The sequence below is a fragment of the Trachemys scripta genome, chromosome 5 (genome assembly GCF_013100865.1).
Source record: "Trachemys scripta elegans isolate TJP31775 chromosome 5, CAS_Tse_1.0, whole genome shotgun sequence".
Taxonomy (NCBI): domain Eukaryota; kingdom Metazoa; phylum Chordata; order Testudines; family Emydidae; genus Trachemys; species Trachemys scripta.
The window spans coordinates 91816936-91835909 of NC_048302.1; the positions used below are offsets into that span (position 1 = coordinate 91816936).

General features: G+C 40.6%; 1 protein-coding gene across 1 annotated transcript in view; it reads right to left on the reverse strand.

The window, feature by feature from the left end:
• LOC117878479 (gamma-aminobutyric acid receptor subunit beta-1) overlaps nt 1–16264 on the reverse strand; it is a 107593-nt gene extending 91329 nt beyond the window's left edge. The window contains exon 1 of the mRNA XM_034772687.1: nt 16050–16264. Within this exon, the coding sequence (XP_034628578.1) occupies nt 16050–16255 (206 nt within the window). The 5' untranslated portion in view covers nt 16256–16264. The remainder of the gene's footprint in view (nt 1–16049) is intronic.
• Nucleotides 16265–18974: the final 2710 nt, after the last annotated feature.

Below are 18974 nucleotides of genomic sequence, written 5' to 3' on the forward strand. Positions count from 1 at the left end.
TATAAGGATTATGGGCTTGATCCAAAACCTGTTGGAGACCATGACTAATTTTAGTGGACTTTGTATTTGGCCTTATGGCTTTTGTTCTGCAAAATACTTAAGACTTGATTCTACAAGGTGTTTAGCATTATCGTCTCAGTCCAGCAGAGCACCTAAAACACATGATTAACTTTAAGCACATGACTAGTCCAGTTGACTTCAGGTAGACCAGTTGTGTTCTTAAAATTGATTGCCAGGGGACTAGAGACTAAGAGTGTGTGTGTATGTGTGTGTGTATATATATATATATATATATATATATATATATATATATATATATATAAGGCTTTTTCAGATTGGGACCTATATGTGATTCTCTCTTAGCTCTGTATTCTGTAAAATATTGTATTTTTAAAATGTATTCTGTCCCAAAGTTTTGCTGCATTGCACTATGTTTTGGTTGGAATGGGACAATAAGATTTTAGTCTGGAAATCACGGATTCCAAAATGGCCTCAAAGAATGACTGGGCCTGGCACTGTTCTGTGATGAAATTTCTTTACACAATGTTAAGACACGAACCACTTCAGGAAAACACACAATGTTGTTGCTTCCTTTGAGGGGGCAGGGAAGTATTTTTGAGGCAAGGCATTAGTAAATCTGGACAAAAAGCCCCCAAACGTTCTTTCTGAACGTTCACAGGAATTTAAAAGTGAATTTTTATTTTGGCTTTGCTCCTGCCCTCTGTGTAATCAGTAGGATTATTCCTGTGAATAAATATTATTCATCGAGTACAGGCATTGCTGAATTAGACTCCTATATGAGCCTTTCTTCCCATTTGATTCTGGAAAATCTGAAAGCTACTCCATTAACAATTAAAACAAGAGCTGGCCACTATCATCACCTTCCCACCCTTTTGAACTCGTAGGTTCATAACACCTTTAGCTCTGATATAGATTCCAAACATTTTGCTTCAGTCCAGGGCGAGAACCTTTCATACATAGGGATGTTCTTTATCTATCCTGTCTGTATCATGTTCTTCCATTTTGCTTTCCTTACTGTCCTGTGTTCTGCTGCACTGTGGTGTAGCCTTTATTGATATGGCTGCCATCATGCTTTCAGCAAAGGCAAGTGGGTGCTGCACACTGTCAAATTTTTGGTGTGTAGAGTCCATTACTTTTCTCAGGGAAATGTCTTAAAAGCAGGCCTGCTCCCGATTATGAGGCCACTGTTACGAAGGCCTTAATTATACTTCCAAAGAAGTATAAAAGAATCTTAGTGTAAATGAAATTCAGGTCCAGACTCTCATACACTGAAAGTTTTAAAGTCCGGGGGGATTGTTTTCAATTTCCTCCTCATGTTTAGATTTGACATTTATGATCTACCACTTTACTTTGTAAGCTCCCCATATGTCTGTCCTGTGTTTGACTCAGAGAATAGCCTTGGAATTGTGGGAGCACAAGGGAGTGATATTTTGATTTGGAAATGGTATCCCATAAAGAGTTATTGGGTTTTCTCTATTTTGCATTCAGTAGTAAAGATCCACATTATGCTACATACCCCTAGGAGTCTTAAACTAGATTTTAGCCTCAACTTCTGCAGTTAGTGCATACATATTTTTCATTTGTAATCCCCTGCAATTATATTTCACTTAAGAGTGTTCCCTTCCCTCTTCACCAAATGATGGCCTTTAAACTATAAAGCTGCATTTATGAATACATTATATCCTATTTACCTTACTTTATGAAAAGTTATGTGCAGTGGTAGTGAGGTAACTTTCATGGTCTCAATAGATATTACATACAAAATGGCATTAAAAGAAAATGTTAAGGTTGCAAAGTCAAGCACTTATAAAAAATTAGGAAATGCCAGAATTAAGGTTGCTTGTGCAGCTACCAGCTCCATCTCTAATTACAAAATAATAAACATGTCAGATAACTCCAGGTAATCATAGTAGGTATATCACAAAGCAATATGTATAGTAATTTTGTTACCAGTGCCCACTTATATATTGGAATAGTAAAATGTTGATGAATGGAGCCATAGAAAGAAGGCAGTGAACTTTGCATAATTTCCAATTGTTTCTGCAGTCATTGTCATGCAATAGCATTCATGCTGTGCCTTTTCCAATCTTTGGTTTAGTTTACTGGGGTACTAATTATCCAACATCACATTTTTAATTAGAGACTAAATGTAATTTAATTTGATTCTGAATTTGTAATCTGAAGAGAACTAGCAGAATTTCCAAAGTGATGGTGAAGGGTCCAGGCACTTCCAATGAACAGTATGAGAACAGATAGAAGTACTTCATCAAATTAACTTTCTCAAAACCTGTTAATCAGAACTTGCCTTCATATTTTTATGTAAGCCTGAGAAACATTATTCCAGGCCCACCTTTCAGCAAATGTAACCAATTGATGTTCACTAAAATGAGACTAGGATTCGTTTTAGGATTATGACTCATCTGTGCATATATTTTTCCTGCTTTAACCTCTCAATAACTCATTTTCTTTTCCTAGCTAATAAACCTTCAGTTAATTTACTACAGAATTGGCTACCATTGTTGTCTTTGGCATAAGATCTAGAGAACCAATTGATCTGGGGTAAGTGACTGGTCTCTTGAAACTGGGAGCAACCTGATATATATGATTTTTGGTATAAGTGACCTTTTTATCACAAAGTCCAGTTTGTCTGTAAGATAAACTGGAGAGTCTGAGGGGACTGTCTGTGACTCCATGGCAAGCCTGGTATAGCGATCCAGGAGTTAACGTTTGTCCCTGGATTGGTGAAATCTAATTATAGAACACACCACCAGTTTGGGGAGTTTGCCCTGAGGTAGGCACTCACGGTCATCAGACAGCATGACAGTAAGTATGTACCCTCTCCATTTTATAAGGAGGGAACAGACGGAAAGATTAAGGACAATTTTCAAAAGAGGGCACTATTTCTGGGTGCCTCCATTTTGGGGGTCCTTAATTTTGAAAGCGAGACCCAAACAATGAGGCACCCACACTTTTGAACAAGTAAGCTTAACTGGTTTGAGGCAGTGAGAGCACTGGTATTGGAATGCAGGAGTCCCTTGCTGTCAGTAAAACTGCTGCTGTTTGTTTAGATTTGTACACACAGTCACGAAAAAAAGAGCACCTATCTCTTGAGCTAGGTGCTCCTGCACAATTCCAAACATATACAACTATAAAATAGACCACTCCTATTATCCCCCTTCTATCTTTAGTCAGCATATGAACTACCATACCTCTCAATCTGCAAACCTGCCAGTGTGAGAGACAAGCCACTGAAATGAAAAGCACAACACCTGTATTTTGTTGCACATCATGCACTAAGTGACAGACTAACTTTTTAAATTAGGAAAACTAGTTTTTCCACACAGTCTGCATTAGGTAAACCAGCTTTGCAATTTGTAACAGGTTAACTGGGGTGTGTGTGTGGGGGGAAGGGGCTTCTTATAGGGCCTCAGTGCAGGGTTAGGTGCAGATACGCCCATACAATTAAGCCCCTCAATGCAACCTGTGGTACAATTCATATTGCCCCATACACAGATCCAATTAGGGCTGGCTGCTTTCACTCCATAGACTAATACCAGCTGCCAACCCCTGTGACACTTCCCTAGGGCATCCAGGGATGTGAGGCACCTTGCTATCACTTTCCCTGAAAGTGAGAGCCTGGTCTCTCTGGCAGCTCCCCAGCTCCACTGGCCATGGAGTCACTGGCAACAGAAGAACTCCTTGCTAGGCCTGCACAAGCCCTGCTCTCTCTCTCTGCGGGTTAGTGATTAGCACACTCCAACCTCCGATTGTCTCCCTGGAGCATGGCGCACCCAATCCATTGGTTGCTCACTGTGTTCACAGATTCACTGCTTTCAAAGAAGTAGTACATCCCATCTTACCAGTTACACCTAAGATCACCTCTGAGCTTGACACACAGCACTTAGATAAGTTTATAGTGGAAACAAGTAAAAGTTAATTTAACAAAATATAGAGATTCCAGTGATTACAAGTAGAAGTATTGGAAACAAAGGGTTACATATTACATAAAACCATAACAAGCATTCTAGAGAACAGAATTAATAAGACACTGCTCACCAGTGCTTTCCAGCCAGGCTGATATATCTTTTTCATGAGACAGCACATGTTGTCAGCATGTCTCCTAGGTGAAGGACACAAGGGGTCTCTTGATACCCTTAGATATATTAAGACAGTCCTTTGTTCTTCTTCATAAATATCCTCGGCTGTTTGTTTTTTCCTGTGGCTTGCCTCTCTTGTCAATCTTTTGATTAGCATCAGGCTCAGTATTCAAATAGACCACCAATGTGAAGCAGGCAATACACAATGAGCAGACAGAGAGAAGTGTCTGTTATCCCGTGTCTGAAAGGAACCTGTTCAAGGAATGTCACTTCCTGGTGACCTGCCTTCGCTGAAGAACATACTTTTCAGGATAGATGGCTAACTTCTTAGATATTATCCTTACATACATTTCACGATGATTATGATGACCAGCAGGGTACTGCTTCTCAGTAGCGATCTTACACACCACCCTTTTGTGAACTAATACGTATATACCCGACCCAGGGGATCCCTATAAAACTCTGTCCCCCTTGTGGTCTCTGCCAGACGTTCCAGGGTCACAACCGCTCAACTAATTACAGTGTTGCCGCCCTCTTCTCCCCCACCTTTAGGACTGCTGATCTCCTTTTCCCTTCTCTCCCAGAAGCACAGAGAGGCCAGTGAGCCCTGGGGCTGCCGAAGAGGAGATGACAGACTCTTGATAGGAGAGAGGTGAGGAGGGAACAAGCTATGTGAGTGAGGGCCCATGGATGGGAAGGGAAGGCAGAGGGAGGGAACAGAAAGAGCCCAGTAGCTCAAGGCTGGATCTGCTTCCTGTTCTCTCTTCCCTGTTGTGAATGTGTTGGCCCACCAACTTCATCTTGTTCAACCCTCCCCCCTCTGAATGCTCCTGTTGACACATGGGCAGCTATCCCTCACAAGCCTCACAGGAATAGGGGAGAAGAGTGGAGAGAGTCCAGAGCTACAGGAGAGGCATCCTCTCCTTTCCCCACTAGTCAGCCATTGGCCCCTGTCCTGCAAGACACCACCTATGTCTGGGGTAGCATGCACAGCCTTTAATACTAGTGCAGCTGAGAGCTCTGCACCAACCAGCTGGAACATATTTGAACTCTCCCTCCACAGTTTTCCCACTTCCTTGCAGATATGGATAAAAAATGGACCTTGCAATGTACCTTAGACCCTCATTAGCCTGGACCTCTTGTGATCAGGGGCCATACGGTCTGCTCAGCCACACAAATTGGCTCATTTAAAAGCAGCCAGCTGGGACAAAGCTTGCAGCAACTCTAATTCCACCTGCAGCAGCCTATACGGCACCCACAACTTTGAATGGGAAAGCCGCACCTCCTGACCCATAAAATGGGGGGCAGACCAATCACCTGATTCATGGGCTCCAAAAGATAGCACTGTAATAGGGACCATTAATAACCTGTGAGCTGTAGGAAAAATCATAGTGGCAAATATTCAGCCCTAGGAACAGCTTTAAAAATATCAATCAATCTTACATTTATAGGTTTGCAAAATAAAGGAAACCTGAAACCAACTTTTATGGGCCCCCCAAAACCAGATAATTGTACAACATGAGCATACTAAATGGAAGATTGTAAATCTTTCCTGTTTCAACTATAATTTCTTGCTCCTCCTTGGATACTGTGGCTCAACATGATTCTTAATTATGTTAAGCTGCTTGCTACCACTATATCTGTTGGCACTGATATATGGAAGATGAGAGATAGCTAGTTGGCTCATTTTCAAAGCTACTTTATCACCTCATAAAAGACTGCACAGCATGTTGCTCTGTGTTTTTCTACGGAGTGAAGTAAAGTAGCTTTTTATATATTTTTAAATTTTTTTAAACTACAGTCTCTTTTGACTAGAATTATATGGTAGTACAAAGGGAAATATGTAATGCTTGAATATTAGCAATAGCAGACGCCCTACATTGCTACGATGGCCTACCCTCAGCAAAGGCTCAACATCCTCAGTCCCTTAAAGACATTGGGGAAAGGGGGGCACAAAGGGTGAAATCCACACAACGCTATGAAGTTCCGCTGCACTAAAAGACTTGTGCTGTGGATTATTAGAATTCTTTAATGATGCTGACAGGTGTGTTACTAAAGTAGAATGAGCCAGTCAGAGACAGTGCTGTTTGAAAATTGCTGATGAAATGCAAAGTGGGGAATAACTGTCTAGGCAGCGGTACTGCAGAAAAGGATCTGGGAGTTGTTATGGTGGATTGCAAATTGAATAAGAGTCAGCAATTTTGCTGTTGTGAAAAATATGAGCATCATTCTGGACTATATTAACAGAAGTGTCATAAGTAAGACACGGGAGCTAATGGTTCCTCTCTACTCTGCACGAGTGAGGCCTCAGCTGGAGTTTTGTATCCAGTCCTGGGCACCATACTTTAAGAATTGTGTAAACAAATTGGAGAAAGTCCAGAGGAGAGCAACAAAAACAAGAGGTTTAGAAAACCTGATCCATGAGGAAAGGTTGAAAGAAATGGGCATGTTTAGTTTAGAGAAGATCAAATGGGGGATATAACAGATTTCAACTATGTAAAAGGTTGTTCTAAAGAGGATGGTGGTCCATTGCCTTCCTTGTCTACCCAGGGTAGGACAAGCAATAATTGGCTTAATTTGCAGCAAGGGAAATTCAGGTTTGATATTAGGAAAAGCTTTCTAACTACAAGGACAGTTAAACACTGGAACAGGTTATCCAAGGCATCTATAGAATCCCTGTGTTTAAGAATAGGTTAAACAGACAACTGTGAGGCATGGCATAGGCATACTTCATCCTGTCAGTTCTACGTTTCTAAGATTCTGTGAACATGGTTATAGTGTTTGCTGGCAAAACTAGATTCTGTAATATGCCTGTTATATTTGCTGCCAAAACTATTTTCATGTTTTTAAAAAAACAGCACCCGCACTCACAAAATAGGGAACTGAGAGTTCAAAAACTACCTTGCCTGTACCACTACTCATTTTGGCTAGGTTGTGCTAGTCTGACTTCAGTGGCATTTGTGTGAATAGGTGGGTAGCACAATCTAAACCTTTGTATGCAAAAACCGATATCTGCAAATTTTGTTGGTGCAGTTAAGGGAGGCTGTTTGAAAATGCGACCATAATGTACACATTGAAAACTTTTAAATCCATGTCAGCGTTACAACTGATTACTGATCTGCTTAGAATTCCAGCAATGTGCACACTACAGACATGTCATATGCACTGTGTGGATAGAAAACTTCTCTGCCAGAACATTTATGCTACATGGCCCCTACATAAATAACAAGCTATAGGATTGTGAACATTCTGGGGCAGGAACCGTCTTTCATTTATGTTGTACGGTGCCTAGCACAATTGTATTGTGCATTATTACAATACAAATAATAAAAAATAACGTGGGAACACTAAAAAATTGTGATCTGATCTGAGCCAGCCTCTTGCATCTGTCTTAAACTGTGCCCAGTCCAATTGTATTGACGTCAATTGAAAGACTCCCACTGATATCAATGCAAGTTAGATCAGGACCTAAGAAAACAGAAAACACTGCTAGAGTGTGATCATGCAGTTTCAGTAATAATTGCCTTGCACTTCTGAAATTAAAATGAACTTTTAAACAGAAACTGACACTTCTGAGGTACGTGCAGTGTGTTAATTCTTAAAATACACTGGACAAAATTCTGTTCTCGTTTATCAATGAAAGTTGTTGTAATAGGCAACACTAAAAATATTTGAGGTTCACTTCAGATACATATATCCAAATATATATGCTCTGTAAATCTGGCAAATTAGAGTAATGATATTGCTGGTACTTCCAGAGGTGGACCAGATGGAAAAACTAGTAATAGTTGGGAGTATTTGCTCTTAGGAAGTACTGAGGTGTGTGTGTGTGTGTGTGTGTGTGTGTGTGTGAGACTTCATTTGAACCTGATTTGTGTGTCTCTCTCTCTCTCACACACACACACACACCTCTACACAAATCAGGTTAATTTTGGTCAGAGGCTTGAGCCTATTTTCCTTTTGTGATCTGAATTGGTTCACATATCCACAGATTGTAGCATAGTCAAAAACTAAGTACTTCACTCTAAAGAATTGGATCTGGTTATAATGGTGAAAGAATGGTGAACAGCATTATCAGCTGATAATATTGAAATGTTGCAAAGAGTTCAAAGAAAGGGGTGAGAGGGCTACTGAAAATAGGATCTTTTACATGAAAGTTTTCATTTTGATACTGTGTAGGAAGTTGTATGAAACACACCACCACAAGTTAACAAAAAACCCTTAAAAGTATAGTTAACTACAGAGTTGCTCTCCTGGGTCCTACAGGAACTTACATATGAGAGTGTGAAAGTAAACATTTGTGATTTCAGGAATCTGAGTTTTGAACAATCAAAAGAAAAACTAATTTTAGACATAGTGCCCAAAAGGATTGTTTACTTTTACCTGAATTGCTGCTTTAAAAAAAAATCCTGAAAAAAGTTAATGTTCACCAAAAAAGGAAAAATACAGAGGCCTGAAATATAAACTGGGTCTGTTACTAACTTATAGCAAGAATATTGGACAATAAAGTACAACATAAGAAATAAGTTAGAAATATTGCTATATGAACCTAGTAAGACATTAACTACTGTATTCAATAAAAATGTAAGAATAAATATATCTAGATGTATGTAAATATTTTATACACCTATAAGGGCATAGATATTGCATATGCATAAAAATATTTGGTCAAAACATCTGACATGTTTTCAGTTGAAATCAATGGGATTAAAATTAAGCACGTGCATAAGTGTTTCCAGGACTGTGACTTTAGATGGAGCAGTTATTTAAATACTGTTACCAGTGTGTTATACCTCATTATGGCTAATCATTTCCAGAAGTAGTAGTTGCACCGGGAGATAGATAATAGTAAGTCAGTGAGTTGGGGAGTTCAGAAATATTCAACACTGGACTTGAGTAGCTAAGTGCCCATACATGTCTGTCTTGAACCAACTCTATTATTGCAGTTGAATGTTGTAAAATAATGGCTCAGGGGCCTTCTTGTAGAGTTATGTCAAATAAGAGAAGTACTACTATGTAATAAACACGTAGTGAAGCAGTAGAGTTTCAGAAATATAATCTAATGCCATATTAATGTATTCTGTTTATATTTGTATTGTTTATTCATGGAGAACTGAATTATTAATCTTGCTTTGTTTTTCTTTGCCCCTGTTTAAACTGTACATTGTATTAATTCCAAACTGCCTACCTCTGAGATACAGACAAAATGTTATTTAGAACTCTGAGTATTCCAACTTCTCATTTAAGAAGTGCCAGCAATCTTTCATATCTGAGTCTGAAAATAAATGTTTGACTCTGGACTGAAAATGGGAATAGAAGGCCCGGGGGAAATGAAGCATTAAAATCATTTTATAGATACAGTTTAAGGACCTGTCTGAGAGAACTAATGATTCGTAGGGAATTCAAATCTTGTTTGCAGCATAATTAGGGTTGTCTTGTTCAAGCAATGCCTGGCTGATGTTTCATTTTCAGTAATGAAAGTGAAACTTGCAGGTCATTGCATCTTTGTGAGAGGCTTGATGATAGTCTATTTACACTCATATACTGTGCAGCAGCTGCTAAATGCTCACTAATATATTGCAATGCTTGGTTTTTACCCAGGAGACTAACTTTGGAGACTCTGCTGTATTCTCATGGAAGAATCACTTCTCTGTTAGCAGCCTCTCTCTCCCATTCTTCTTTTCTCTCTTATGAGGTATTTACTGTATGTCATTCAGTGCATGCCCTTTCATATGAAATCCTCATTCATATGATCTCTGAACAATGTAGGATGAATGGCCATAACAGAACTATTACCAAGAAAGGTGGCCACTAGGAGTTACTGATTATCATTTAATTTTGCTTGTTTTATTTCCTCAAAAAATTACTCCACGTATGAAACACGTTCCTATAGCCATTCCTCTGTCAGTTTGTCACCTTCACTTGTTGTATCTTGTCTTAAATCTGGTCTGATATGGGCAGAAGGGTCTTCCTGGACACCATGACTTGCAGGAATGGGGCTTTAGACTGTAAGCATCTGGGAGCAGGGATTGTCCATAATTATCTGTTTCTACAGTTAGTTGCCCAGAGCAATGGGAAGCTGAGTTTTATTGGCACTATTAGAATACAAATGATCAATTATTATTATTTAACTAGATGAGCTCCTGAATGATTAGTGTATATGCAGATATATCTATGTGGTGGTCCCCATCTTGGTTGGCACACTGGTGATTTAACCAGGGACCTCCAGAGCTAAAAGCATGCACTGCCACAGCTTGGGCTAAAGAGCCAAAAGTACTTAGCTGGGACAGTGACAGACTCATCTCCTCTTTGAATGAGGCACAGAGTGGGACCTGTAACACACTCACCAGTGAGTTCAGCTAATCTGAATATCACTGCTGAAGATACATATGGTTCCCATACATTCTGATTTTAAAGGACTGAAATGATGAATAGTTCTTTACACAAAGAGAGGAGGCAAATCCATTACCTATTTTCAAAAAAACATTTTATAAGGTTCTCTAAGAAATTCTCTAAGCATAACTCACCTGATAAGCTGATTTTCAGCAGTTAGTTTGACGGAAGGGAATTGCAGACATGTGAAGTCTGAAGGCAAATGGAAACACATTCTCCACATGCTCTGTTTAACAAACGAAACCACATTCTTCAAGCTCTCGGCCATTTCCGTATGGGTGCGTTGTTTTCTCTTTCACAATTTAAGTACTAGTTTGCCACTAACAGAATACATCTCTCTATATCAGGAAGTCCTAGTATTCCCAGATAGACTTGATACAGTTTTTGTAGTATCCACCCAGCTGTCGGTTTGAAAAGTGTGACAGGAAACTCATGATGGGTCAAAATAATCTATCAACAAATATTTAATATCTGTTTTTCCTGCTGTAACGGGGTAGGGACTCACCACCGCGGCGCCTCCTACTGGTTGTTCTGGGAATTAACTCAGTCCAGTGGAGCGCCCCCTCCTGGTGGTGTCCTGTCCGTCGTCTCGCCCTCAGTTGGCGTGTCTGAGCCCTCGTCACGCATCAACTCGCGGCGTCCTCTTCGGGACCACTGCCCTCCGGCAGTGCCCCTCTGTCTTTCCACACCCCCTTCCGGGGGGCGGGGGGGTCAATCAGCAGTCTCCTTGTCCAGCCACCGTAGTCAACCACACCCCCCAAAGTCTAATCCCTCCCGTCAGGGATTTGGCATGGTCTGTACTGGCCGCTCCCTATGGCCAATGGCTAGATGTACTGCAAGGGGGTAGGGGGGGAACCCAGGCCCGCCCTCTATTTTGGGTCCCGACCCAGGGACCCTCTGGCGGCAGCCTCGCTGTCCTCCTACTCTCCCCTTGTCTGTCCGCTTCCCTGGGCTGCTTCCCCTATGGCCCCTTGCACCTGCTAGGCCCTTCCACTCAGGGCCTGCAGCCTGGCAGGCCTCAGGCTAGAGCTCCCCTCTGCTCCCTGAGCCTGGCCAGTACTGTGCTGTCCGCGGTGCTAGTCTCCCAGTTTGGAGATAGACTTTCCCCTCTCAAAGGCCTGGGACAGACTGCCTGCTCTCTCTCTGAGCAGCCTTTTATAGGGTTGAGCCTGGCCCTGATTGGCTGTCTCCAACCTGGGCCCTGACTGGCTCCCAGTAAGCCCTTCTCTTATTGGCTGTGTGTCTGCGCAGGCCCACTGGCCTGCCGCAGCCCATAATCTCAGGGAGTGGGGCAGCTGCCTCACTACATCTGCTAATATACCTTTAGCTTGATTTTGATAAATGGAAACATGTTACTTTGTATATATGTATAGAGGTATATTTTATTAGTTTTCAAGCTACTGTATTTGGCTATATAGTCAGAGAACCGATGTGATATTTGAGGTTTTATTTTGTACAGATTAAGCCATAGTTAAGATGTTCAGAAATTGATCCCTGTTTTGGACTGTGAAGCAATTTGTGTTGCTTGTCAATCCTATCTTATCCACATTTTTAAAAAATGAACCAAATGGATCCAAGATGCATTGTGCATTATGTCTTTGTTTTTCAGGTTGACTGAATTATGCTTTTCACTATATTCTCTTGCCATTATTTCCACTGTTGTAAGACAACTATGGGCAAAGTTTGTCACAAGTAGCCAACTTTCTTCCTGGCAAAGTCCCCTCTCTCTTGGAAACTGTACAAATCCTAGTAAAATAGATTTTGGTGCTCTCTCAACATAAGGAATAACATGATCTAGCCCTTTAATTTTAGATGTGCATATTTGAGCCTTTAGATTGTATTTAACCATATCTTTAAAAATGTTCCCCCTACAATGGTGGACTATAAAATACATTGTACTGAACTGGTGAACTTCTGGTGTTGTAAGGCAATAATAAACCAAGTTATATTTGACCAGATGGAATTAATGCCCACATAATTGGATAATCTTTAAATAATATACATTGATCCAAAATTTTGGATGGTATTTTATTTTTCTTTCAAAATAGTTTTAAGATTTCTTCCTTCTCTTCCTGAAATAATTTTCAAAAATTGGTTGTATTCCTTCAGGTGAACACAATTTATATATGGTATAATACTATTATGATCTAGGTGAAATGTTGGGTTGAGTTAAAATCTTGTTGAGATTAATGGGTGTGAATGTGCCCTTGAGTTAACATAACTGTAGGTATAAGCTAATCACAAGCTCCCTCTCCCCAAAGACAAAAGGTTATGTGAACCTGCCCAGGAGTTTTGGACTGTGTGAGTGGACGGGTTTTTGCTGAGGATTGTTTTTGGAGGGTGTCTGTGTGTGAACAGGCAGGACACAGAGCCTACAAGAGAGAGACTCAGGGCTGGTCTACATTACGGGGGGAGGTCAATCTAAGTTACGCAACTTCAGCTACATAAATAATGTAGCTGAAGTCGAGGTACTTAGATCTACCTACCACGGTGTCTTCACTGCAGTGTGTCGACGGGAGACGTTCTCCCATCGATTCCCCTTGCGCTTTTCATTGAGGTGGAGTACTGGAGTCGATGCTAGAGTGATCGGCGGTCGATTTATCGCATCTATACCAGACACGATAAATCGACACCTGCTGGATTGATTGCTGCCCTTCGATCCGGCCGGTAGTGTAGAAAGCTAAGCTGCAGCCTGGAGAAGCCTAGAGCAAGGTTCTGAATCAACTGTGGTGGTTGAAAGAAGCTTGGGCTGTAAGCAAAGAAGCTATTCCTTGGTCTTTGGCTTCTCCTCCATTGGGAGAAACAGGACTTCTACATTCCTTGTAAGTAAGATTGCATCAAAGAAAATACCAGACTCCATCACCAATTTCTTCTTGGAATATCCTCAGGGCTCTGAACTTTGACAAGCCACTAGGGTCAAAAGAAGTAAAAATATGTTGTTCTAAAGATCTACTGTGAAACACTGGAAAGAAATTAAATGTCTAAGTTATGGCTAGCATTGAATTTTTTTCTGTTCCAAAACAAAATGAAAACAAAAAATGTCCAAATACTTTGACTTGTTTTTTCCCCCCCGTGCTTGCTTTAAGAACTTCCTGCAGTACTGTACTTAGAATTTAGAATATATGGTATACCTTGTTCTCTGTCAGAAAACAAATTCCTGACATATGTAACATCTAATGTTAGGGTCAATAAGTAAAGTCTTTCTTACCTTACTACATTATTTACAAGCATGATGCCTGTGACTGTCTGCTGTTCTTGTAAATCAGTGTCACTGGCATCTTATATGCATCCGAAGAAGTGGGCTGTAGTCCACAAAAGCTTATGCTCTAATAAATTTGTTAGTCTCTAAGGTGCCACAAGTACTCCTGTTCTTTTTGCGGATACAGACTAACACGGCTGCTACTCTGAAAACTGGCACCTAAATACCCTTTGGTCTCTTGGCCTATTCTTTGCAAATTAAGAGAAGGTGATATTACTAAACTCTAGATGGTGTGGGCTGTGTTTACCACCAGTTGCCTTCCAGAGAGCTCTAGAGTGCTGGCCATGTAGGAATCTTAGTCTCTGTAAAGGAACTTAGTGATTTAAATTAAACTAAATATACGTATTGACAGACATCAAATGAAAGAGGTGAATTTACGCTTGAAGACAATTATTTAGAGTGAGGTGGAGGGTACTTGTGAAATTTAACTCCTAGTAGTAGAAATATTATTAGTTCCTTAGGAGAAGAACTGAAAACCATTCAAGTCCAAGTACTGCTGCTTCTTAATGTACTCTAACCCATCCAGGTCTTTATTATGACACTTATCACTGAAGTATCTGAACATCTCTCAAAAAGTTAAAAAAAAAAGCCTGTGGATTAATTTTTCCTCCTTACTTCTCTTGAGACATTAGGACAGAGTGTTTTTCTGCTCAGCCCCCTTTCCTCTCTTACCCCCATTGATACTCTTTATCAAGTGAGATGCTTTTAAAGGTTTAAAAAATTGCTTTTAAATTAATTTAGTTGAAAAGAAACGTGCCAAAGGACAGATCAGGAGCCTGAAGTCCTCTATGTACAGAAGAGGTACATCATGAATATCCCTGTATTGCCCTGCTTCCGTGATGACCTGGATTGACTGCTTCAGGGAGTCAGAAAGTTGCTGGATTTCCATGTCCATTCTGTCCTTAGCCTTTCTAATGAAATTACCAACAATGGTGCTAGTTGGGACCAATTGTGCTAGTGATCTTGGGAAGTGTGGATACTTTTCTGTTAGGAACTGGAATGAGAGCCTCCACTTGGGACAGCTCTCAGTTCCTTTTCTGCAGTACTATATCCTAGCCAGTTACTTCCCATTTTGTAGTTGTGCATTTGAATTTTTCCTTCCTAAATTAAGTACTTTGCACTTGTCTTTATTGATTTGTTGATTTCAGAGCATTATGTTAATAAACACACTTATGGACCTTGCTAGTTACAAGTTAAAATAAAAGCTGTATGGTAAATAATTCATGCCTGAATACATCTAGGTTTCCAAGAAAATATTTACAAATAATTGAAAATGTCCTGTGACATGTCCACAGGATAGATGAACTATCCTTGTATGCTTTAACAACTCTCATATCTCTTACTTACTGATTTTTTTTTTGAGTGGATCTTATCCACATCTCCCAAACCCAGTTCTTTTGACTTGGTGAAGGCAAAATGTCCATTACCTATCTCCTCTCTCAGTGCTTGCAAGATACTGATGACTCCAGTTGTTATGCATGCTTATAGTTCACTAAGAGCATATTCCGGTGGGGATGAGCAAATGGGTCAGGAAATCTGGACCAGCCATGTTAAATGATAAAGCCAAACACACGTGAAAAATTCCATCACTGGAGAGCACGGAATAGTGCATATTTGGATTAGCTAATTTTTGTACTTTTTCATCTACCTCTTGATTTTAGATCATTGCACGCTTACTAAGCAATACTCAGCTTTAAAACTCATTCAGTCAATACTTCTTCATTGCTTGAGTAACACAGTAATGCCAGATTCCTTAGCAGCACCAACGTGCTCAGAAGAGCCAAAAGATGTGGAGGCGTTTAAATTTTTTGTTTTTAATAATGGAGATATCCCATCTCCTAGAACTGGAAGGGACCTTGAAAGGTCATCGAGTCCAGCCCCCAGGCTTCACTAGCAGGACCAAGTACTGATTTTGCCCCAGATCCCTAAGTGGCCCCCTCAAGGATTGAACTCACAACCTTGGGTGTAGCTAGGCCAATGCTCAAACCACTGAGCTATCCCTCCCCCAAGTATTAGGCTTTCACATCAGTCATAGTTAAATACATAAATGGTAGTGTTGTTGTGTTGTGGAAAATAGCTGGAGGCTAAGTATGGTTCCCATGCTGTAGGTGGATATTTTAGTTACTTCAACCTATAGCCCCAGTGAACTTGAGTAAAGCTTTCAGAATAAGCCAAAATAAAAGAAAATATGTTGGTGATAAGTCATGCTGTATGGCTACTATAGTGTTGTGTACAATTATTCCAAAAAGACATGAAATGTAAAGTAAAATACTACATACCGTAGGCCATAAAGGACTGTTCCATCAGGATGTAGTCGAATCATTCGATTTTTCACTGTAACCCCATGAACATATGACTTCTTGTCATTTTGGAAGTATGTGTCTGGCACCCAGAGCTGGTCAGCTACTCTATTGTCCAAAGTTAGGTTCAAAGGTATTCCAGAATAAGACAGCCTTTTGTCCCTCCAGGACTGCTGGAAATACATTGTGAGTGTGTAGTCCTGGAAGCAAAAAAGAAAAAAGATATTTTAGTAGTTGTGTATTTTCAACCTGGAAAGGTTGAAAGCCACTGAAATAGAATACTTGGCACTCTTGCATTAGGGAGTAACTTTAAGGGACTCCTGTCCATAAATCATGTGTTAATTATCCATAATTTTAGTGTTGATAATTTAAGTTCAATACTTAATTATTGAATACATTTATATTAATATTAATAGCACACTCAAAAGTTTAAGGATCACTGAAACTTTGTAGCAAATGTAGATCTCTATTCAGTAACCACATCTGTGACTCTTGAACTGTATATGTTAATGTTGAGCTTCCTTCAGATTACAGCTGGTGAACTGAAATATCCTTGCAGTTGCTGGAAACTGCAATAGGCCTCAGTATCTCCTCCCACATCAAATAGAGTAGTGGTTCTCAACCAGGGGTACATGGCGGTAGGCAGAGGTCTTCCAAGGGGTATATCAACTCATCTAGATATTTGTCTAATTTTACAACAGCCTACATAAAAAGCACTAGCGAAGTCAGCATAAACTAAAATTTCACACAGACAATGACTTGTTTATACTGCTCTATATACCAGGGATTGGCAATCTTTGGCACATGGCTCACCAGGGTAAGCACCCTGGCGGGCCGGGACGGTTTGTTTACCTGCCGTGTCGGCAGGTTCGGCCAATCACAGCTCCCACTGGCAGTTCACTGCTCCAGGCCAATGGGGACTGTCGGAAGCGGCGCGGGACGAGGGATGTGCTGGCCGCTGCTTCCCGCCGCCCCCATTGGACTGGAGCGGCAAACCGCGGCCAGTGGGAGCTGCGATTGGCCAAACCTGCTGACGCAGCAGGTAAACAAACCAGCCCGGCCCACGAGGGTGCTTACCCTGGCGAGCCATGTGCTAAAGGTTGCTGATCCCTGGTGTATACTATACACTGAAATGTCAGTACAATACCCCGTTACCTTGATATAACGCTGTCCTTGGGAGCCAAAAAATCTTACCGCATTATAGGTGAAACCTTGTTATATCAAACTTGCTTTGATCCATCAGAGTGCACAGCCCACTCCCCCTCCCCCCCCGGAATGCTGCTTTACTGCGTTATATCCGAATTCATGTTCTATCGGTTCGCATTATATTGGGGTAGAGGTGTATTTATATCCCAATTGATTTATTTTATAATTACATGGTAAAAATGAGAAAGTAAGCAATTTTTCAGTAATAGTGTGCTGAGACACTTTTGTATTTTTGTGTCAGATTTTGTAAGCAAGTAGTTTTGAAGTGAGGTTAACTTGGGGGTATGCAAGACAAATCAGACTCCTGAAAGGGGTACAGTAGTCTGGAAAGGTTGAAAGCCACTGAAATAGAATACTTGGCACTCTTGCATTAGGGAGTAACTTTAAGGGACTCCTGTCCATAAATCATGTGTTAATGTTTCTTGAGATTTATCCTCAACCTGAAGAGAGCTGCTTTTGCCTGATCTCAGCCAATAGCCAAGCCGGGCACTTGCAGAACTCTTGTTGATGTGTTCTCTCATCTTCCACATTCCACTCTCCAACAATGCAAGAGGGTATGCTGTCCCTACACCCTTTAGTAAATAGTAAATATTTTATCTCAAAGCACAAGATCAGGTACTTTTCCAACAATGTTTATTAAGGCCATCAACCCCAATTCATCATTTTATAGTCATGTAGGATTCACTTTGGTCCTGAGACTTTTCCGGGCCTGAAAACTAAGGGCTTAAAATGCTACAGAGGCACACCTGTAGTGCTTCAGTGTAGATGCTACCTATGCCGATGGGAGGGATTCTCCCATTGGTGCAAGAAATCCACCTCCCCGAGAGGCAGTAGCCAGGTCGATGGCAGAATTCTTCTGTTGACCTAGCACTGTCTACACTGGGATTTAGGTTGGCTTAACTATGGATTTTTCTTGTGGAGACCAGGCCAGAGCATCTGCATGAAGGGAATTCCTATCTTTTATTTACTATCAGATTGTGGCCAGGGGAGACAGTATTTACATAGGCTTTTGGTCTTCTACTCAGCTTGATATGGAAAGAAAATTGTTTCAAAAAGCTTCTGAAGACCGTCTGATTTCCCCCCACCTCTGAATCTGCTGATTTTTAAGTGTAGTCAGTTTTCTAAAGTGGAAAACCCCAAGAATTGTGTACTTAATGGGGATCTTAAAAGATAACTACAGCTGCAGCATATGGACTGTTAAAGTTTCCCTCCCCCCATTCCAAGTGCCTGGTCATTTTTCTCACTGCCATAACTGTGTAACAAAATTATAGAGACTGTGCCAAACAGATTGCGAGAGGAGAATTTTCTCTAATGTGAGAGAGGGCCTTATGCCTGTCAGACTACCAAATCCTAACTTAGACTGTAAATTTTTGAAGAAATGAAAGGCACCATAAACGCTTCGATGTGGTGTTTGCACTCTTTATCTACAAGGACCTCTTAATGCACAGTTATGAAGAGCATTAAAAGTATATGACCAACTTGCAAATAATTTTTCTGTCTGAAAATGTTGTGCCTGCTATAGTTACAAATGACAAGATCACTACAACTGAGAGAAGTTAATGAAAACATATTTCTTTTCCAGTTTACATTGTATTCTTGACAGCAATTTGTATAGTCAGTCTCTTTTTTGTTGGCGGTCAAGTTGCATGTCTTGTCTCTTGCACCAGCATAACAGCGTCACACTTGTGCACCATTCTG